At 36.3% G+C, this 23732-nt stretch overlaps 2 protein-coding genes across 10 annotated transcripts in view; one reads left to right on the top strand and one right to left on the bottom strand.

Moving 5' to 3' along the window:
* Positions 1-23732, top strand: part of LOC105222711 (28S ribosomal protein S9, mitochondrial) — a 45915-nt gene that overhangs the window by 9841 nt on the left and 12342 nt on the right. The window lies entirely within an intron of this gene.
* On the bottom strand, positions 99-22350 carry LOC105222709 (transient receptor potential channel pyrexia). 9 transcript variants are annotated; one of them, XM_011200137.4, is made up of 3 exons: positions 21989-22350; positions 9084-9364; positions 99-3421 (listed from the first exon to the last, which is right to left on the bottom strand). In XM_011200137.4, the coding sequence occupies exons 2-3, from the start codon at positions 9194-9196 to the stop codon at positions 589-591; spliced, it is 2946 nt and encodes a 981-aa protein (XP_011198439.1). In that variant the 5' UTR covers positions 9197-9364; positions 21989-22350; the 3' UTR covers positions 99-588. The 9 variants fall into 9 exon arrangements, with proteins under 9 accessions (XP_011198439.1, XP_049304782.1, XP_049304781.1 ...); XM_049448825.1 differs by lacking the exon at positions 21989-22350 and adding an exon at positions 15609-15625; XM_049448824.1 differs by lacking the exon at positions 21989-22350 and adding an exon at positions 12170-12313.

Here is a 23732-nt window from a genome sequence, read left to right as displayed (position 1 = left end):
GATTAGACAAAGCCTGTCTGTGTGTCATGTCTGGCTATAATCTATCCTCCTCAGCATCTTTTAAACAGTACAAATAAACACGGTTAAATAAAATAGCATTTCAAGAACTTAAAATTTGTTTATTGGAATCTTAAACATCAGAAGATTGTTCTTTTATATTATATTTAGAGGATTATACTAAGTAAATTAAAATATTAAAATAGTAAAGAAGGAAAACAGATTTCAAATGTGTTATTCAATACTGCTTTGGTTTTTCATCTACGTATTCTTTAATAGAGTCCTACAAAATAAAATTTGCCAAATAGCTTTTACTTTTTTTTGCCAATTGGTTCCGAAACAAAGTTTTAAATACCATAATATACACAGTACATAAGTGTGGAATGTAAATAAGTAAAAATATTATAAATACTCGTACGTTATTATATTTATGAATATTAACAATGCTAACTACTTTATATTGCCATGCTTAGAAATCTAATTGTATAGATGATATAACTTAATGCTGGTTGCTATCCGCGTTCGTCTATTATACTAACTAAACAATGTGCCGTTTTATTTGAAATTCTCTTATGCTGTCAGCTATTTCAATTATTTCCTTAAATTATTCTTTTGCTGATTTGAAATCACAATCAATAGCTTATCGATCACTTTGCTCGCCTGCTGTTGTTGCGTGATGAGCGCTTGCTTCAGTTCCTGAATTTCCTGCGTGAGGAATTCAATGCGTTCGGCATTTTCGTCGATTTTCGTCGTTAGCGTGTTAAAATGTGTCGTTTCCAAGTCGTCCATTGAGTAGTTTTGTGTCTGATTATCATTATATTTGTTTTTGTATTGCAAATAAGTCGCGGCTGTTCCTTTCGCCGAAATCGTGTGTCCGAAATGTTTACGCATTTTTCCCACTTCGTACGCCTTCATGAGTATTTCGCGTGGTAAACGCTTTTCGCTGGGATTTAACGGCTTTACGCACAACACGACGCGGTAAGCCTGCGGCGAGACTAGTGCCGTATAGTGTAATAGATTGCGTAGCCAAGGCGGTAAATAGCCGTTAAAGAGTGCGGACTCTATGTACGATATGAGTTTAGTTTGGCGTACCAGTTTCGAGAGCCCTGCGGTCTTCTTTAAGCCCTGTATGTCATGCACGGCTATGCCGACCAATAAGTTCATCAGTATGATTGTTACGAAGAGTAGAAAGAGCACAAATGTGATTTGGGCGCTCACCTCCAATAAGAATGGCGGATCCTTGCCGTCGGGATCGTTGATCAGCAATGATAGATCTTGTTCGCCGATCATCATTACCAGTACAGTGATGAATCCCATGAAGGGGTTGGCGAACGACGAAGATGAGGGAAAGATTACGCAAAAACTAATCGTGAAACCGATCAGCATGCACGAGTATGCCATGAAAAGTTTCGCGAATTCACCTTGTACACGTGTGTACATCGCCACGTAGACATCGAAGACTGGCAATTGACCAATCATCAACATCAGATTTGTCCAACCCAATAGCACCGCAAATGCGCCTATGTGGTTCTGAAAGGTATATGTCTTGTTCGTGTATATGTAGGAGATGATAAAGACGCTAGTTATGACGAACCATTCCATGATATTTTCCACCTGCGTCACATAGTGTTTGAACGTTGAATAACCCGTTATACCATAGAGCTTCCGAAATATCTCAACGATGGTGATAGCGACCAATACCCACCATTGCATTTCCATCACAAAGGGATTATTGCGCAGCATATCGCCGAGTATGGACTGCTTTTGGCAGAGTTCTTTAGCCTGTATGGTCGTGTTGTCGTCCTTGCTGCCGTTATAGCAATTGTGTGCGAGCGCGGTTAGTACGTAGAGTGTGAGAAAGAGCACGAAGGTGAAACAGAAGATGAGCCGACCAATATAGTATTTACGTATTTTACCCCATTTTATGTACAAAAACGAGGAGCATAACGGATGCTCGAGTATTTCCTTCTGTCCTTCGTCCACAAATGTGTTCAGATAGCTTATCTCACGTGGATGACAGTGCTGCAATAACTGTCGAAAGTCGAGTTCTAACTCTACCTCGCGATTGACTGGGTCCTGTGAGTGGTGCAGCGTAATGGCGGCATCCAGTTTCTGGCGTATCATCGCCACCGAAGCGGGCGTCTTACGCGTGATGACATTCAAGGCTGAAGTGCCCTTTTTCGATTTCGTTGTCACATCCGCGCCGTGAAAGATCAGCATTTCAACGGATTGTGCCAAGCCGTCGAGCGCGGCTAAATGTAAGGCGGTAAAACCATAAATATCTTTATGATTCACATTGGCACCCCATTGTATTAGTAACTCGAGTATATCAAAGGCATTCTCCGATTTGCCTATCGCCGCGTGTAACGGCGTACGATGATCGAAGTCTTCGGCGTTGGGATCGGCATTACCGTTACGCAACAGCGATTCCACACATTCCAGACTTGAAGTGCGCGCCGCTAAATGCAAGGCTGTAAAGCCGCGATGATTCTTCAATTTCGCATCAGCACCTTTTGCCAGCAGCAGATCGACGCATTCAACATTGCCTTCATCGGCGGCCAAATGCAACGCTGTCGACTCCTTTTCCCGTATGCATATTCGCACATTGGCATCGGCACCAGGTGCACTCAGCAGCGCCTCCAAGCACTGCGCGTTGCCCAAATCTGCCGCCAGGTGTATCGCATTGGTGCCATTTGGTTTCAAAGAATTCACGTCTGCGCCTTCCACAATGAATAGTTTCACGCATTCGAGCGCATTGGCGCGCACAGCACAGTGCAGTAGACTTTCCTCACAGTTCGGTTTATTGGTGTCGATGGTGATGAGTGCACCATTGTTGATTAGAAACTTAGCCGCTTCGGCGGAATTGCCGAAAGCTGCACAATGCAGCGGCGTATAACATTTTGGTTGTAGATTCACATTCATTGACTGGCCGACTAGGAAACTTAACGTCGATAGGCAGCCGCTAAAGGCGCCCAAATGCAAAGCCGAAATGCCATTTTGATCACAGAAATTCAATTCAGCGCCTATGTCTAGGAAACTTTGTAGTAAGTCCCAACGCTTCAAAAACGCTGCCCACAAGTAACTGAGATTCTTCTCGATTTTCGATGCTGATTCGAAATGTGCTTTGGTGTTATCTTTGATCACGTTGCCCTGTTCGATATCCTCTAGGAAACGCACCCGTCCTGCGGCGCTCTTCATCTGATCGATGAGACTGATGCGCAGCGTGTCGTTGCATATTTGTACGCTTAGCTCGCTGGTGGGCTCCTCGAAGCTATCATACATGCTGGGCGCGCTTTCGGCTGGCGGCGAGGGTCCGCACTCCATGTACTCGAATTCACCGGGTGTCGGATATTGGGCCTCTATCATGGCGTCTGCATTATTGTTGCGCCATCGTACCATTAAATTTGGCGGTATCGATTTGAATCTATGGGAATAGTGATAAAGTTGTGGAAATTAAAAAAAAATATATATATAGGTATGTTTAGTAAGTATATAGTATATATGTATATAAAAAGAAGCGAAGCATACACTAAGCATGGGAAAGGTTTTTTTATACTTAAAATAGTCTTCATAATATGTATGTATGTATATTTGTGGCTTGGTAATATTTCGGTCGAACATGAAAATTAAATGTGTTTAACGGACAAAGCATTTGAAAATAATTGTAACTCTGGTTAAAGTGGTTTTGTAGATTCAGATATAATATTAATTTTGGTTATATTTGCGCTCTCAATTAATTACTTGTACACTATCAATGACTTTAGAAGATTTGCCCTCGTTTATTTTTAAATTTTTATTTTCATTTTACGTTACAGAAATCAGAAAAGAATAAACAAAATAAAATATTTATTTTTAATGTCATTTTTGTCCTGAAAATTAAAGCTTCATTAAAGTAAACCGAAAGACAAATGTCACAACATATGTTATACCTGGATAAGATAAAAGATGAAGATTTAACCGCCAACTTAAGCCTATTGTGTCCTCTGCTAAGTCTTAACGACCCACCATCCCCAACATATTGATAATTTCCAATATACCTCGAGCTAGTGAGGCGATGTGATCCCCATTGAGCTGATGAGCTCCCTTCGGTTACATTCTGATAGACTATTCAGACGTGCTCTACACTCCTGCACCACTAGCGATTTTATCTCATAGGCAGAGATTCCTTTAAATGCCGCTTGACTGTCGCTAAGTATGGTTATACGTTCATTGCGATAGTTGCGTTGAGGTTTATCTCTACACAGCGGCTTCCAGCAAATACTTCTGCTTGAAAAATGCTGGGAGAACAATCCCATATCCCATCCTATGGATGAGACCACACCTTTCTGTTGTCATTTGAAAGAGTGTGTGTGTTCGGTTCCTTACCGATTACTAGGTTAAGTGGTGTGAGCTCAAACATGATTTCCAGTGCTGCCGTCGGGCATGTACTCATGGCACTCGACATGCAGAAGCATGCAAGTCGTTGCAGCTTCGTTAGTTGGAGCCCTACCAAAGTCTGCGATGCCCTTGAGGCCCAAACAATCGTCCCATACGTGATTATCGGCCGCACGATCATGGTGTACAACCACCTGACAATTCTAAGCTTGCATCCCCGGAATTTACCTGCTAATCGATTGCACACCATTCGTGCTTTAGTCGCTTTGACCATGGTCAGGTCAACATGTTGCTTCCACCGCAAAGTGGAATTCAGCGTGAGACCAACATAGTTGACCATATTAGTCATCTTTACCTCTCTGCACCCAAGGGTTAAGTTCCTGAGGCCGATCAGGGACCTACGTCTCGTAAACGAAATTAAAGATCGTGAATAATCTGCCATAATGAGACGATCCCACCAACCTTTATACCTTTCTTTCATCACTTTTAGATCTTAGTGCATCGCTTTCTCTCTAATTCTCACTATAATTTCATAAATTATCTAAAAATTTATCCAGATGATTGGGGCTATAGTCTTACTTGATACTGATCTTTTCTTTTATAATTCTAAAATTTGTTGGCATATTTTGTACAATTTTCTCACAATTTGGAACTTGATGGTTACCTAGAAAAGTTTTGACTATCAAAAAAACCATTTCTAAGCTTTAATTTCAGAAACAGTCCTAACCTTGATAAAAATCTGCATCTTTCATGAATCGCCATATTTGAATACTACAAATATCGTAGTCCATCTTTCGACTGTTCCATACCAAGCTTCGGAATAATTAAACAATGTCTTTCCCAGTGGAACGCTTTTAGAAATTGGTATGTCATTCCTAAATTGATCACGTATTAAATCCCTGAGTTCATTTTGGAAAAAATTTCTTTAGCGTAGATGTTTCACAATCTCTTTGTGATGATTTTTGTGAATTTGGCGGCATCATTGCTGCTGAGGGTTTGCGAACTACGTTTGAAACTCAAAGGGAGTGTAACACTGGACATTTAGTAGACTGCAGATTTTGATATCTCCACGTTTGATTTTTATTAAATCTTGAGAGTAGGGATCATGTGATGGTTGTATGCGCGAAAGAGGGGTACAGAACTTTAATCATGACTTTTTTACTAGAAACCCGCTATATAAACCGCGCCTCAAAAATATAACACTGTTCAGTCCTACACCGGGGTTTTTATAGCTCTTTCGCGCCGCACTCCAGAAGCACTGTTACTTTTTAGGGATTGAATTGATAGGAGTTTCTAGCCTCTCCCTGTATAGACAAAACTTTGTTTCTAAATGTTTTTGTTGCTAAGAACGAATTTTACATCAGCTTTGAATATTTAATAATTCAATAATAACAGGATTTTTAAGTCCAATGATGACAATGTCAGAAATTTGTATTTTTGATTTTCTAATAATAATTCAGTTGGCAAGATATAAAACTGATAAATATATGTTTGTAGGCCATTGCATATTTTGGACAACTTATAGGCCGTCTAATGCAATAAATCTATTATTTGTCGAGCAACATTACTATGCGTGAGTGTAGAGTATTGAAGAAGCCACATAAAGTTTGTTTGGAGGCTAAATTGTACTGAAGATAGGCGAGTGATAAATAAAACAAACTGAAAGAAAACTATTGAAAGACGTGGGTTTTTTGCACTATGTCGACATATACATTGAATTCGGTCCACAGCGCGGCCGATAAACGTTAATTTATTAAAGATTTATTGCGTGCCGAGGTAAAAGAAACCAGAATCTAGTTAAGTACTTAAATTTATCAGCTTTTATTGCACATCAAATGGCAACGCTCAAATTCGAAAGGCTTTCTCATTTGCTCTAAAACTACTTTTTAACTTTTTTTTTTCTCATTTGCTCTAAAACAACTTTTTTAATGACATTCCAGGAAACTTGTAAATTTTTTGGGAATATTTAACATAACAAAAACGCCGCACAATCTCCTTGACATGACTCCAGTTTGCGATTTACACTTTCACATAAGGACAGGTTCCTCAAAAAATTTCAAAACTTTTACCAAATTTTACCTTCAAAAATCATACACAATATTAGTATCACTAACAACTTCCTCGACAATTTCGTTCAACTTAAAGAAGTACATAAAAATTACACAATTTTAATTTTATTTTTTTTTTTTATTTTAATAAAAGCTACTTTTTTATTACTTTTTAATTACTTTCTCATTGGCACAAATGTGGAACTTCATTCTTTAATTTGCTTAATAATACCTTCGCCACACTGAGCTCACATATACATACATATTAGTAGTTGTTTTTGGCGTATAATACTTATTAGCGCAGAAGTCACAACAACACCATGAAAACGTAAATTCTGTTTTTTAAGCTAAATAAGAACTTAAGCATATAGAAAATATGTTGATATTTATATTTCACATTTTTGTGGTCGAACCATAAATCATAGGTAAAGCTATTTGTTATTAGCTGTGCCCACCAAGCATAGCTGTTGTCCATGAGCTGCGACCAAAACTTCCAAAATTTTTAATTTTTTCAAAATTTTGCTGAAGCGGTCACTCAACTAGCACATTGAATAGATTTGTCACAGTTTGCTTAATTTTGAATAAAATAATTAGAATTATATTTTCTTGAACATTCATAAACACAAGAATTAATTAGAATTTTTGTTTCTTAAAAATTCTTAAACACAAGCAAAACCAGCATATTCGCCTTGCACATAAATAATATTAACTTAACTTCCAACACCAAAACACTAAAGCAGAGAAAACATAAAATAGCAAAATTTCAAGCGCGTACATGTTCATCACTTCATTATCCGATTCTCGCTTTCTAGTATTCAAACATAATCTTGCTCGTCAGCCACTAAAACAACGCAAAATCGAGTCAAGTTTAAAATTTTTCGAAATTCCATTCACACTCTGTTGCGTCGAAATGTAGCAGTTCAAAGTCCTGTTATATTAGCCCGTTAACTATAAATTAATTGTGTTATAGCACTTGCTGTTTGTATTAATTTCATTCATATAACGGTATTTGCATGGAATGAGCAACTATATAATAAGATTTTAAAGAAAACTCTACACTTTACGTAGCCAGATCCACGCATGCCGCCAGTTTGTGCTTAAAATTTCAAATCGCATCGCAGCTCGAGTAAAATTTTCCACAGCCAAACTTTTACATCGATGTTTCACGGTGTGTGCGCGTGTGTTAGTGAGCGAGCCTACAAAAGCGTGGGTGTATGGGAGTGATCACTTCCTTTCAAGCGCACACTCGTAAACCGGCGAACGCGTTGAGCCGAATGCCACTGCTAAAGCGTGGAATTCACGGGAAGCTGCGAAAGTAACTGTCTTTTATCGTTACACTTTAATCGTACTTTTAATCAAGCTAGACAGACACACAAATGCACAGCTCAACAACGCCGACGAGAAATCGGACTGAACGTATTTATCACAAAATATTTCATATGTCTGCTGCTTGTGTTCATTACTAATTTATTTTGTGACTTTTATTTGCAATTTATTTTTGGCTAGAGTGTCGTGTATTAAAATATTCCGCGTTACCGGCTTCAGCGCCACTCACTCACCGACTAACTGCCAAGTCCAGGTTGTACAAACAAACTGAAACCGATCGAAGCCGTCGCTATCGTGTTATGGTAGTGCGCATGAGTGTTGCGACACTCTCGACATTGCTAGTATGAGATTTTGTTTTCAGGTGGCTCGCTTAATGGCTGGTCTGCATGAGTGAGGTGAGGGGCGCCGGCGGGTGGTGGAGTGTTCAAAAGCGGTTGAGCGATCGATTGAAACGTCTCTACTCGTGGCTGCGCTGCCTGTTAACTAGTTGGGCTGGCTACGCCAAGTAAGCGTACTCCGCGACAGAGTGGCTTGGCTGCAGACCACACAGCTGGTTGGCGCTAAATTCAAACGGCGCGACTTGTGACGTCGCAAAGCGCGTGTTGCCATAGGCCAAAAATAGCATATCAGCAGCGTCTCTTTTGTGTATAAAACTAAGTTAATATTAAATGACGTTTTTGTTTTGATTCATTCTAAGCATCTAGTGGCTGTCAACTGCTGGTTTTTACTTGTGCATGCTGTGCAAGTTTGGTGGTAAAAGTTATTTTTTTCACTAATAAAAATAATTAGAAAGTTCTTTTAAATATCTCTTTGCAAAATATTTCGAAAAAGTATTTTTTAATTATTTTATTTTTTGCACTTTATTATCGCTGTTTGATTGATGTGCCCTGGCAAGTGGCCATTGTTCGCGACAGCTTTGCAATTTTGTCGATGCGAATTTTGAGCACTTTTCTTGATTGATGATTTAATACCTGAATTTTTATATAAGCATACATTTAAATTATTTCTCCTGTTTTTTTATTTTATTTTTCGTTTTATTATCGCGAATTGCTACAAAAACTCTTGTGTAAAAATTAATGATAATTGATGCTGTACGGTGTGTTCGTGTGCTGTACACTCTGACGATCAAGTTAATTGTTCAAATAAACATATAAAAAGCACATTCATTAGTTTACTGCTATTTTCAGTACATTTACATACATTAAAATACACGATAATAATCGTAAGACCATACAGCAGCTGCCATTAAAATGTGCACGATTACAAATAAAGAGAATTTATAAAAATAGGATTTTCTACAACGAAATGTTTGTATTATTTGCTTACCCACGTACTCACCTGGCATTATTACCAGCCAATGGTTGCTCCAGCTCGCTCTTTGTCACCACGCTGATGGAGCGTGCCATACGTCGCGGTTTCGCAGTGCCCTCTTTATAACCGAGATTCTCCATATTTACTTAGTTCACTTGTTATATATTTTTTTACAGTATATTTTAGTATTATTCTTTATTGTTTAGATTTTTCTTGCTTTGTTGAAATTCATTCAGTTGTTCTTTTAGTTTTTAAGTTCAACACATTTTTGTTGTTGTACAATTAACATTGGCTCCTTTATTTCATAGCTGAAAGTACAAAAAGATTATAAAATTACTCGAGGTCTATTTCCGTATTGTTTGCACAAAAATTCACAAGTTTTACGTGTAAATTTTGAAAAAATCATCAAATTTATTAAATTAATGCGCCAGAACTTGTAAGTTGGTCGGAGTTATGAGAAACACATATTGATCTCAGCAGTTATTCTGAAGTACCCTAATCGAAAGATGTTTGTGTTTAGCTTAAATTTATAAATTAAATCTGAGCTTGTAAAATTATATGACGAAAGTTTATTGAGTTTTAAGAAGAAGACCAATATCAAATCGAGTAAAGTTTAAAAAGGAGTATTGTATTAATGTAATTTGTTTTAAAGTTTTTGGAATGTCTTATGTATGAATAAAAATACGACAGCCCAAAAATATTCTTATGAGCTTTACATTGTGACAAAAAAGTACCCGGAAATTGGAAATAAAATGCAAAATCTTTAACTATTCATTAATATTTATTTTGTCGGCTTCATACTTTGACCCACCAGATGTGATAAACTTAAACCAACTATTTTTCAGTCTTCGAAACACATTTCATAATCACTTTTTATGATGACCTTAACCACCTTCAGTAAAATTTGTTTTATCTCTTCGATCGACTGAAAACAGGTTCCACGGTAGCGCGGGGAACAAGAAAAAATCCCACGGAGCCAATTATAGTGAATACGTTAGTTGATCGATGGTATTCTTTGCGTTTTCGGCTTTAAATCCGGTCACAATCGTGGTTCGTTGCGACGGCGCATTAAGATCTTGTGAAATCCATGAATTTTTCGTTCACAATTCCGGCCTTTTTCAACGGATGTTCTCTCGCAAAAGCCTCAAAACGACCAAATAGAACTTCATATTGATCGTCTGCCCCTCTGGAACAAATTCACGATGAATCAAACCATGAATATCGAAAAAAAAAACAATGAGCATCGCATTCGCTAGTCAATTGGTTCAATCTTTTTAAATAATAAGTTTTAATTTTTTTTAATTCAGCATTTCCGCGATTGAATGATTAACAAATTGTAAAAAAAGGTATTTTATTCCTTTCGGTTGGTGATTTGTAAATGTGGTCGATTTTTAGAACTTTGATTATTGAGTGGCTTTGGACTCGGCTCGTTTTTTCCGTCCATTTTGATGGCTTGTTCGCAGGTCAAATTCATAAATCCCTGTCTCAGCGACAGTTGTAATGCTCGCTCTGAATGTGGAATCGGAATTCACACGATCAAGCATGTCCAAAGAGACCTGTTTACGGTTTCTGCTTGATCGGGACGAGTCGATCAAGAACGCATTTAATACGAAGAACATCCACAAAGCCATTCGCGAGTGAGGTCGAGCTCTCTTGTCGTCCCTTTTGCCATCTCTCTAACACTTGCGTGACGATTTGCAAGCACCATATCCTTCACTTTTTTCATATTTTCATCAGTTGAAGAGGTTGAAGGTCGTCTGGAACGTGGCATGTCTTCAACGATCTCTCGACCGTCTTTGAAGGCTGCTACTTGTAGTCTTTGATAAAACTGAACCACCGTAAGCCTTTTCCAACATTCGCAACGATTTCGCACACGAAATTTGGTTAGAAATACAAAATTAGAGACAAATTCTTTGATCGATATTATCCATTGTAAAAATCACAACGCACTACTGAGGTGTATCGACATAAGCAGCTGCTGTAAACAAACTGGTTGACAGATGGCGCTCATATTGTATTTGGAATTCGAAATACCATTTACACGGGAATTTAACTACAATTTCCGGGTGCTTTTTTGTCTCTTTACATTTTATTTTATTTACAATGACATAGATGACCTGAAAAATTGTGTTCATATTTTTTTGTTAGAGAATTCGATTTTTTAATTAGAGTTGCCATCGAGAACGGTATACAAATTATTTCAACCCTTCGTTACCATTTTTATATAATAATTTCATTTGTATTACTTTTTTCAAAATGACCTTGGTATTGCTAAATACCTTTTTGTCGCAAAAAATTTTCCATCAAAATATAATAATAGTTCATGAACATACCTGACCACAAAATATAGAGAACAATATTCATTTTTCAACCCATCTGATAAATGCATTTTATAGTTTAGCATTGTCTGCCTAGATACGAGCAGAATTATGGCCAAGAAATATATTTTTAATATAAAAATAATGTCTTTGACGTTCTTCTGTTGTTCTATTTGTATTTCTCAAACTTTTCAATATTGTTATGAGTGTATTAATATCAAGGAAAACAATAATTACATATAATTTAAAAGCTAATATTCTTATATCCAATTTTTCTGAAACTAAGAAAACCGAAAGTGATTGCTTGTAACAAAAGGTTACTCATACGTCATGCATAACCCATGCTCTGAGGTGAATTACTTCGACAGCAAATTTTACTTTTATTAACAATTTTTTTTTTAAAGAACTGCATTCCATAAATCACATCGAATACAAGTTTTTTCTTTATAATTAATCAAAAAAAAATTTACTACAAAGCCTGGTCACACTTTTCAACAGTCTACATATACGGTTTTTAATAGCAATTCTGTTTTAAAGACTTTTTCTTTATTTTAACACATTATTATTGTAAACAGCTCGGTATTGATTACGTTTGAGCCAGAAGTAAGCCAACGGCCGTTTACTTTTATGTGCGATTACGCATATAAACACTTGTGAAAACCGCGCAAAAGAATTTGCACCGTTATATCGTTTCAATTTACATCTAAATATACATACATATATATGTATGTGTATTGTATATTCAAGTCATTTGCTTATAAGTTCGTGGTATTTTTCGTTATTTTTACAACGCACATTGCTGAAATCTTGATTTCACAGTTGCTGTTTTCTAGAAATGAAATATTCAATGCTTTCTGCAACACTTTTCGCCCTTCACTATGAAACCATGTAAGCCATATAATTTTCGCAGAAACTTAAGTAACAACCTTCAACTCTAAACTGAGCAAACTAACAATTTATTTTGAGTTTATATTCATTAGAAATTATTAAAAAGTTATTTCACTTATCTTGTTGGGCCGAAGAAAGTTACGTCACTTATTATCAGACATCTAGCGCTGAAAAAACATTAGTACAGCAACGGTGGAATTCCAAAACTTGCTCATCCGACATTTGATCAAAATTTTGTTTATCAACAAAACCATTGTAAATATGAACAGTACTACATATATTATATACTATATGTATCTGCACAGTAATAACCACGCAGGAAAATCTAGCACACTTTAGGAGGGCTACGAGGTTTAGTTAAGATCTTGCAAAAAGCTGGTAGTAATATCAAATTATTGCCTCATTACGGTTTTCTACTGTTAACTTAAAAAGTGAAGGTGTGATAGATAATCCAACATCTGAACATTTTTAAGGGGTCAAATGGGGTTTCTCGGGTAAAAAACAGCCTTTTTTCAACAATTTATTTTTCTTGTAAAAAATTAATTTTTTTTTAATTTTTTATTGTTGCAAACATAAACTATTAACAAAGAAATTCTGAAATTTTTGGAAAAAAAATTTAAGCTCGGTCCAAGTCTTTAAAAATATATTTCAAAGACCTGTGTAAAACTTCATGAAGATCGGTTGAATAGTTCTCGAGAAATTTTGCCAAAAGACTTCAAAAACACAGTTTCGAGAAAAACGCCAGCTGGAAGATTTGAAAAGCACTTAAATGAGGTCTTAAAATAGAATGAAAGAGCGACTGTGTTGACTGTGTTGTCTCACTAAAGCAACAAAATCGATGAAAAATAGAGAATCTTATTTTTCTTTCAAAATTTGTAGGATAAAAAAGTAAACTTTAACAACTTTAGGTATAACTGAAAATGCTTATAGAGTTATAGTATATAGTATAGAGTATATATAACTTCATTTTCTCATTTTGTCCCAAATAGTATTCAAGTGTATGCTGTCCAGTCTCAGTATGTCATTAAGTGGTTGTTGTTTAGCGGGGCAGTACTGTACATGAACACCTGTAGACTTTATGCAACAATCAACGATTTTCTCATCTTTAATACCTTGTCCACATATTGCCGTTGGTATGCATATCCAATAATCACACCTATCTTCACTGCCACACAGGAACGTGTATATGTACCGTTGTAAGTTTTGTGTTAGCTCACTTGTGCTTCGGCAAGTACTCTCGCTGTGTCACAGCATTAATGTGTGCCTTATTTATCACCACCGCACCGTCGGCTTTGCATGTTTACCCAGCACACGAGTACATATTTGCGCATCTGCCACTCAAATGAAATCAGAATTGTTGCTGCTGTCACTACATAATTTTGTTTTCTTTGTTCAACAACAAGCCTTGTGTCTCTTTCTCTATGTAAATATAAATGTAAGTACGTACGAGCACATGAGTACATAACCGTGTTGATAAGCTGGTCAGAATTTTATTTTGACTGTTTTACCAACCAACAGTGACCTTTTATTATTTTATTCTTTAAATCCCTAGCACAGTTTTTGAACTTTATTGTTAGCGTTACAAGGTGATTAGCTGTAAGGTATGTGAGCAAGTATACACTAGGTCATATGAAATAGTATGTTCAGAATTAACTAGATCTGTACCAGAACATATTTATTCAAAAGCTCAAGTTTCATTAGTTCTGATAAGTTCTTATGTCCTTGAATCACTAGTAAATGCACAGAGTCTCTAGCTTTGACCAGTACTTAAGTAGATAGGTTTCCTAAGTCTGAGAAGTCTAAGATCGTTTCTAGCTCTTCTAAGATATAATATGCTTTTCTTGTGCTTTCTATTGCTATTGCTGTTGCATCGTGGTATTTTTTCCTGTTCCGTGGAAGCCGTTTTCAGTCGATCAAAGAGTTGGGACAAAATTCGCTGAAGAGCTGAAGATCATTTCAAAAAGTGCTTATGAAAAGTGCTTCGAGGACTGGAAAAACCGTTGGCATAAGTGTATTACATTACTTTGAAGCCGACAGAATAATATTTAATATCTTATCTTTTATTTACAATTTCCGGGTACTTTTCTGTCACAATTTATATATTTTTTCTGTTCAAAAAACATAAAAAAATGAAAAAAATAGTATTCGAATTTAATATTCCTGATTAAAGTTTTCAAAAATTGTAATCTCTCTGATTTATGATTGTTTTGAGGTTATGGTGTAATATTTGCAAGATGATACACACACTCAGTGGAAGCGAGGTCATTAATATGCAAATTTTATACAAATTTCTTTATACATTATACACTTATGAACTTATTAAGCACAGTTAAAATGTGTCCATTTTGCTTTTTGTTCAAATTCATTCAAATTGACATGATAATTAATCAAATTAGTATTGACGCAGCTCCTCTGTTTGACAGGTTCAATTTGTTTTGTTGACGCTTTTTAGATTTAATGAATTAATTTTTCAGGTGAAAAGATATATAGAAATTTTGTTTAGCCGTAAATGATGTTTTTTTTTACTTTTATAAGTAAAAACTATTAAAAACTCGTGTAAAAGTCGGGGAAGTGAGTGGAGAGAGTTCAGCAATGTATGAAGTCAGACCAGAACGAATAAACTTCAAAACTTTTCTAACTTTTTGATTGTCTTCGAAGAAGCTTTTGATATAACGCTATAAAAATTTGTCAACTTTTCTTTTTCAACTCGATATTTGTTATATCCTTCTCTTATCTGACGATACCAAAACGCGTGCAGGAGAGCAATGCTTAAATTTAAAACCCCAATCAAAATTGATCGTTTTCAAATCCGACTTTGTCTAATATTACGCCGATCGCCTTCATTCACGACCAGACCGCTTGAATGTTTACGGGTTGCACATATAAAATGGTAGCTAGTTAATTGTAAAAAGCAATACAATCTTCCTACATTATTATCAAATTTATCGCGATTTTCCCAAACAACTACAATGCGCTTTTAAATTCAATATGTATTAATGCAGGTACATATGTATGTATGTACAGATGTATATACAACGATGACATCAAAGCACAATGCGTAGTTCGGTAACGAGTGAGTGAGTCTACAATATGTAAAACCTGGAGCCATTACCGTTACCAGCGTTTATACTAGGTACATTACTTCATTATTCATTTATTTATGTTTACCATTTGTATGTATGTACATATGTATGTGTGTAGCTTCAGCAAAATTAGATATGTTCTATTTTTTTGCAACTGTTTCGTTGAAAAGAGTACGTTTATATAAAAAGTAGACAAGTAAATTAAATCACCACAAAAATCTCTGACCGAGCCGAGATCATACACTCATAACAAATCTACGTACTTGTAAAATACACGAACGCGTCAACCATTCCATTTGATCCATGATCGTGATCTTTCTCGTCTCAGCGCACGCTCAAACACAATTGTCACATCAATCTCAATCTAAAAGAGTTCTTTCTTTGCACAATTCAGCTAAACGGACGTGAGTTTTATGAGCACAACAATGATGGGAATTCTTGAAATTACAACAGGCGCTGCGTTTATTAAAAAAAAGCGCAATCACAGAATGCAACCCTGTTCGCCGAGTGTGAGGATCATCGCCGGTCAGTTGTTGTCCACACTTTACTTTATTTGCCAGAACTTTCTTTGAAAAGTACATATTAGAGTTTTGAAAATATGTATCTAATATACTATGTATGTGTGTTTCTTTTTCATTGCGTGTTTTTTACGTGGCGTGTCCCAAATCAAAAACCCTGGGGAGGGATGCTTCCCTCCTGCTGGTTGAGCCATATGTAAAAGCATCGCGAGACGAAATATCTCCTGTCATCAAACAAACAGTTGTCGCACTCGCGACTTGGCTCTCACATCACTGTTGACAGTCATAACTTCGAAGTCGCCGATAATTTCGTCTATCTTGGAACCCGTATTAACAACAACAACAATGTTAGTCTCGTAATGCAACACAGAATAACTTTTGCCAACAGGTGCTGACTGAGTATGCAATTGAGAAGTAAAGTTCTCCCTCGGCGAACAAAGACCAAACTCTATAAGTTACTCATCATCCCTGTCCTGCTATATGGTGGAGAGGCATGGACGATGACAACATCTGATGAGTCGGCGTTACGAGTTTTCGAGAGAAAGGTTCTCCGGAAGATTTATGGTCCTTTGCGCATTGACAACGGCGAATACCGCATTCTATGGAACGATGAGCTGTATGAGTTATACGGCAACAGTGACATAGTTCAGTGAGTTAAGAGACAGCGGCTACGCTAGCTAGGTCATGTCATCCGTATGGATGAAAACACTTCATCTCTGAACGCATTCGACGCAGTAGCCGCTGGGGGAGGCAGAGGAAGAGGAAGACCTCCACTCCGTTGGAAAGCCCAGCTGGAGAAGGACCTGGCTACACTTGGAATCTCGAATTGGCGCCGCATAACAAAAAGGAGAAACGACTGGAGCGCTGTTGTTAACTCTGCTATAACCGCGGTGTCCACGCCAGTAAAGACGAAGAAGATATTTGTATGTAAGATTACAGCTCAAAGAGAAGAATGGTGACATGACAAGAACACAAGAACGTGGTAGGCTTGGCCTGGCTTACTTTTCTACAAATAGATTTAATTACACATTTTTCTGAAGTAGTCTTTCGGCTGGCAATTATTGCCTTAATTAAGCATGTGAACTCTTTATTCCACTCTGCTTGGCAAATTTTCTATCTTCCGTTATAGAACTTGCCGGCTAGCGCCGCCGGAAGTGTCGGCTTTTTCTATTTATGTACATAATATAACGGGAAATTGCTGTTGTTGTGACTTGCTGACTTTGACATTCAGTGCAGCTTTGACCCTTACACCCTGTGTCGTTACTCGCAGAAGTTTTGCTATTTCTGCGTAATTATAAATACGAAACATAGGCATATGCTATATACTAAGTATATTTATACATAATATATAGATATGTATATGCATATATATAAATATACAAAATATATAAATGCATATATATCCAGTAATGTACATATATACATATATATGTATGTGTATACTTGACGCCGACAAAGCAATTTCTTTTTACGTTTCTCTTTCCTGCTTATTTATCCATTTGCGTCAGGCCGCCATTTTGTTGTTGTATGCACCTTAGTCTTTGTTATTCTATTGTAGTTGTTTTTATTTCGGTTGTTGCTTTTGTGCTTGTTGCTTCTATTCAATTATAATTTAAATCAATTGTAGCTTCTTTGATACGAAAAATTTGCGGCTTTTCGTTCTTCTTCTTCTTCTTCTTTCAACGACGGCTCGACCGCCTTAATGCGTTGATCACTTTAACGCCGCTTTTCGCTTGCGCGCTGTTTAGCGACATGCTCACAAAGTTTGCATTCTACAGGGGTCACTCTACACTCTTCTAATGGCTAGTGCTATTAATAATAACGTTTGCACTGGTGGTGCCCTTGAACCTGAGGCTCATAACCTACAATATACATATGTACATATATACATACTAGTGTATATACAATATATCTAGGCGTGGACAGCGACACTTTCATCCTGTTATGCATTGTGTCCTCTTTTAATTTATCAACGTCCTCGCTTAGTAGGCATCTTTCCAATCGACCTAACTGTACTCGCATCGTCTTCGCTTAGCCTCAGAAATAAGAAATACCTCTCTACAACTATACATTACAGCTATTCTTAATCTACGCGCTGCACAAATTAAAGGATAATGCAATTGCATATATTTCTATTTCCATTGCATTGCATTTGTTGTCTTGATTGCAGTTGTTCAGCGTGTTTATTGTAATTGCACAATAGAACAGATTTATTAGGTTAAAATCACTTTGAATTGCTTGTATTCTACTTGGTGTGGCATTCTTGAAATGGGTCAAAATGTTGTTTTCATTTAAGCTGAACATGAATAAAGTATTATTATTTGGTTCACCCACAAGTGGTGGTCTATGGACTTATTCAATGACAAGGTATTTAACGCTTAAGCAACGCAAGTGTAGATGTTGGAATCAAAACTGTGTGATAACAGAAAATTGTAGATGACCAATGCAACTGATCTGATCTTCGGTTTTGTGGAGCAAAGATAAGGTCTCTTAAAATATGTTTGATTGTAAAGACCGGCAATCGCCAGTTCTATATTAATATATATGAATATGTATATTATAACGTATCCTGATTTATATACGTTTAAAGATGAACTCGAGATTTCTTAATATTACTTCAAGAATGCTTTTGTTGCTACAAGTGTCGAGAAAGGCAGATATTTGATTAATAACTAATTAAGAACCTTTTACCTCTGGAAAACTCTGTATGATCTCATGATGTTAAGAACTTTGACACTTCATTTTGATAAGAGGTGTGTGGTAGAGTTTTCGAAAATTTCAGTATTTTTTTAATACTGTTAACAAGGCTTGTAAATATTTGCTTAGTTTTTTTATCAACGAAAATTCTCAATCCCATATAATTTTTAAAATGTAAGAACGATAGAAATAGAGTTTGCAACAGTTTGATCTTGTAACCTTTCCGAAGTGCGTTGAAAAATTCCTTACTTGGTGTCCTAACTTTATGAAATATTTTTGATATTCTTTGTATGTATGATCTCCGTTTTTGGAAGTAAAAAAAATTTGATCAATCAGCTGATTCTCGCTTGTAAATTCTCGGTAAAAAGAACGTTAAGCATTATTTCTTTCACTTACTCAAAAGCCATCTTCCGTTTTCGTTTTCAACTGCTTTCCAAGTTGTTTACTTACGTAATTTCAATACTCAGCAAACGTTCCATCAAACATATTTTTAGTCAATGGACTCGCAGGTTATACTGCCTCAAAAACTTGAGCCTACACTTCGTAGAATTGTTTATGAACAATATTGAGCTAACTGTGCTGCGATCTGATTTGTGAGAGAAGATTAGAGGAACTCGTGTCAATCTAAATTTGTATAATATAATAACGGGTATTCCCTTTAGAGGTATTTCTTCGACAGATCACTCGTGAGTCATGTCAAGCTGTTACAAGTATTATTATTATTCACTATTGTTTGGCATTTCATTATGGAAAGACTGACGTCTGAACTACGCTCAAATTTATTACGAAAACTCACGTTCTGTAAAGAATGTACATATTTCGCTCACCTATGGTCAACATAATCGACCTACTGAGCGTACTATTCGCAACAGCCATAACCCATCTATAGACCCAGCATTCATTGTTAGACAAGATTCGACTGAATAGACCACGTCCAGCACGCAGTGAAGAAAATATACATATCTGCCGTGGCTGAGATTGTGCACGAAGGCCGTGGAGAGTCGATTCGGCGCCGTTCGCAGCAACTCGGACTGGCGTATTGAATAACTTGGCCGATTTTACGGCGAGATCTTAAATTGAAAGCGTACAAAATATAGTTTGTGCAAGAACTGAAGCCGCTCGATCTTCCTAAGCGACATCGCTTCGCTATAAGCTTTTGAAAAGTTCCAAGAAGATCCGACGCCAAGTTTTGTTCAGCGATGAGGTCCATTTCTGGGTCTATGGGTTTGTAAACATGCGAAATTACAGTATTTGGGACAAAGAGCAGTCTGAGAAGATTCAAGAGCTGACATTTTCATTTTCGGTTCCATGTTTTTTCAAAACTGATGCCGACGACGTAACCGTTATTATTACCGACAATTTGATGCCTGAAATTGAAGCTCGTGATCTCGGCGACATTTGGTTTCAACAAGACGGCGCCACTTCACACACATCGCATCAATCAATAGATTAATTGAGAGAACACTTCGGTGAGCAAATAATTTCACCTTTTGGGCCGTTCGATTGGCCACCAAGATCGTGTGATATCATACCGTTAGACTTTTTTCTGTGGGGATATGTAAAATCTAAAAGTCTATGCAAACAATCCAGTTTCGATTCAGGCCTTGTTGCAAAATATCACGCGTTTCATTCGCCTGTCACAAGTCGATATGCTTCAACGGGTCATCGTAATTTGAACTCCACGGATGAACCATTTGAGACGTAGCCGCGGTCAACAGCTGAAAGAGATAATCTTCAAAAAATAAATATAAAAGAATGTTCTTTCGAAAGAAAATAAACATTCCCCATTAAATTTGAAGTTTCTGTGTTTTTTCTTTATAAATGTAAGGAACCTCGATATGGATCACACTGTATACATATGTACAACTCAGTTATTTATTGTAATTTTTATTGACATGTGTGAATACTTGATTAGGTTTACTTCTAGCTATGCATGCTTTAACCTTTCATTGTAAATATTAAGATATATAGCTTTTTCCTGTCTCAACAATGCTTTGTCCAGCTGCCGGAGAAGATAAACAGTTAGTTAAAGGTGTTTTGAGTGGAATTATTTTTGACTAGAATTCTCAATGGAGTGTAAATCCATGTGAGACGACGTCTATATGTAATAAATTAATTGATTTTATGTGGTTGTTGTGAAAAATGCTGGTTCAGATTGTACTGTATATTGCGTGGTTCACCGTGTGTTGTTGCACGTTGATATATTGTTTGTTTATTTTATAACACCGCAATGTCTAAGGTTCGCAAGTCGTATTGTTTTCTATCGTTGCATTCAAAGTAATTTTTTACTATTTCGATAATAACTATTAAGTATTTCGTTTTCTATATAGCGCACTAAAAATGATTTAATTTTATCGTTATTACCAATTTGTAAGTCAAGGATTTGAAATAATTTTGCTACAACCACAATCGTGTAATTTCATTAACTATTTTTCGTATTATTACTATTTTCTAATTTGTAGAAAACATTTCAATTTAATTAATTTGTCTCTTTTTTCCAATAAAAGTGCACTTTAAGCCCATAATGCTTGTATGTGGAGACATGTTAAATGCTTTCGAATATATCTTCTGTTTTAGCGAATTGTTCACTGATTTTCAGATTTAGGATACCTCAAACTTACTTACTGGATGAACCCAAATGTGGAAGTTCTCTGAGAAGCAAGTGAGAAAAGTTCTCTAAGCGCCATTCACTTGGGAGTGGCCAGAAACGACTCCTTTACATATGGCTCAAGCAGCTCACGACTTTCAGTCTTAGACCAAGTATACTATGGGTAGCCAAAAAAACATCCGTTTGAAGGCGAGCTAAAGTGAGAATGTAAACCATCCCTTCCCAGGGTTGTGCGCTGGATTTGAGACCCGCCACGTAAAGAATCCCCTCACTGAAAACGAAACAACAACCTCGGATAAGATACCCCCCTTTTGAAAACTAATTAACTATACGAGTAATATCGAATAAGGCAAAAAATTTCATTCTTCATAAAAAGCCACCTCATACAATAAAGATGCGAAGTAGTTCCCGGCGTTGATATAAATTGTTTCGTTAAATTTCTTTTCAAAGCCTTACCATAATGCACATTAAAAACATTGAGTTGAATAGCAGAAATCGTTATTTATAGTTCTGTGGGGAATTACTTTGATACAGTTCAGTATGTAAATATTTTTTTTTTTAATTTTTAATATTTAAATTAAGTGTTATATTTATAAATTATGTCCTTTCTAGTTAAAAATTATCGATGGGATTATCGCCTATTATTATTCAAAGTAAATTTCGATAAAATATTTCCATTGATTTTTTGTCGCTCCAATTATTTTGTTTCTGTGTGACTGTAATTTTTGTTACATTTTAGTATTATTTATTTGCTTCTAACTATTCTTGTATATAGTCAGTTTCTCTTTCATAAAAATTAATTACTTATGAAAATACGTACGATACTTTGTTTACTCTTCATGTAACTCTCACGCATCACAAGCATCACATTATTTTGAATGAACAAATTCCACAAGAACGTTGCATTAGTCTTGTCAAGATTTTTTATTAGATTAGCGTTTGTTCTAAATCATTTTGACGCTGTTTTTAGTTTGCACACTGTCATGGTTATGAAACATATTTTTCCAGTTTATTCCAAATTGTACGGAATAAGTATATTTACTTTCAACAAAAAGTATTTAATATCATCCGAAGGATATTTAATTTCTAGTTTGGTACTTGTTCTCGTCTGTTGTTCGCGCCACGACTTGTCACTTTGAACAGTGATCTGCTGTTATGGCGCGATTATCTGCAAGTCTGTAATCAAGTTGATATGGTGATGATCCTCGTCGTCGTCGTTGAATTCGTGCATACATCTCGTTAAAGTTAGCTAAATAACTACAAACACGAGCACGCACTGCAAACCTCCCACTCAGCGCATTGTTCTTTGCATCCACACATATATTAGTGAATATTCTATTTTATCTGGTTGAAAGTGTCAGCATTGACTTATCATCCTCGGCGTCTCCGCCATTACAATCGCATTGTGCGCTTTATTCTCTAGTAACTGAGACTCTTACGTTGCTCTGATAGTGACGGCACTCAAGCATTTTGATATGTATGGATGTATGTATGTGCTACTTGCAGTAGGTCTTTTAAATAATTATACTTACACATAGCCGAATGCCGGCTATCTTTTGCTAAATTATAGAATACGCTTCAACTACTTCGACTTCGGTTGCGTTCAAGCTCAACTTTAATTAAAGAACCGAAAGCAAATCATTAAGAAAACGAAAACTAATATTGCAGAAAGAAGTTTGAACATTCAAAGTTTTTTTTTAAGCAGCAATTCTGTTAAATTAGAAAAAAGGAGCCCGAAATATTTCGAAGACTAACAATAATTAAGACGAGAAAATTTTTTTATGTGCATAATTCTTCACCTGATCGAGCAAACAACGCTATATTTTTTCTCGCTCTTTTGACATTTCTCTTCAGTTAAGTTTTCCGTTCCATCATGGAAAGATATACGATCCAACAACGAGTCAAAATTATTAAAATTTATTGCCGAAATTCGGAGTCAGTGGCCTCAACTTTAAGAGCGCTACGTTCAATTTATGGTCGTCATAATCGTTCTGTCAGATCAACAATTGTGCGTCTAGTGGAAAAATTTGAATCCACCTGCACAGTTTAATATATTCACGTGTCAGTGAGACAAAGAAGCGGCCGTAGAGTCGAGAATATTACCGCCGTTGACGAATCATTTGAGTAAGACCCGAATCAGTTTCTCACACGTCATTCACACACACGTTGGTCATCTCTAAGACGTCGTTGTGGCGAGTTTTGCGAAAAGATCATGGCCTATATCCTTATCAGATCAAATTAACCAAGTAAAAAAAAAAAAATACGAGTTCGTAGATGGGCGTAATCGGACCACTGCCGAACCCATAAATCGCCATTAACCGAAAACCTATAAAATGTCATATCTAAGCACTAAATTAAGATATAATGTGCCTTTTTTAGAAATGGTCTAATTGGTCATTTAATTCAAACCGAATAGTACAAACTGACTTGTTTTTTACCTATTATCCCGATACTCCTCGTCGTATTTCAAGCCGAATACAATTTGAAAGACCTTTATATTGAAGATGTTTTAAGAGAGTTCTCACCTATTTAAGACAATTCAAATGCAAATTAAAGCTAGCATA

The sequence above is a fragment of the Bactrocera dorsalis genome, chromosome 2 (assembly GCF_023373825.1).
Source record: "Bactrocera dorsalis isolate Fly_Bdor chromosome 2, ASM2337382v1, whole genome shotgun sequence".
Lineage (NCBI taxonomy): Eukaryota > Metazoa > Arthropoda > Insecta > Diptera > Tephritidae > Bactrocera > Bactrocera dorsalis.
Note: the sequence above shows the minus strand (reverse complement) of the source record. Positions and strands in the feature narration are given on the sequence as shown.

Bases quoted from the DNA above. Each gene is read 5' to 3' on its own strand.
- LOC105222709 (XM_011200137.4), bottom strand. From the start codon at position 9,196: ATGGAGAATCTCGGTTATAAAGAGGGCACTGCGAAACCGCGACGTATG. The intron at 3,422-9,083 runs GTGAGTACGTGG...CTATTCCCATAG, and splicing joins TTGGCTGGTAATAATGCCAG to ATTCAAATCGATACCGCCAA.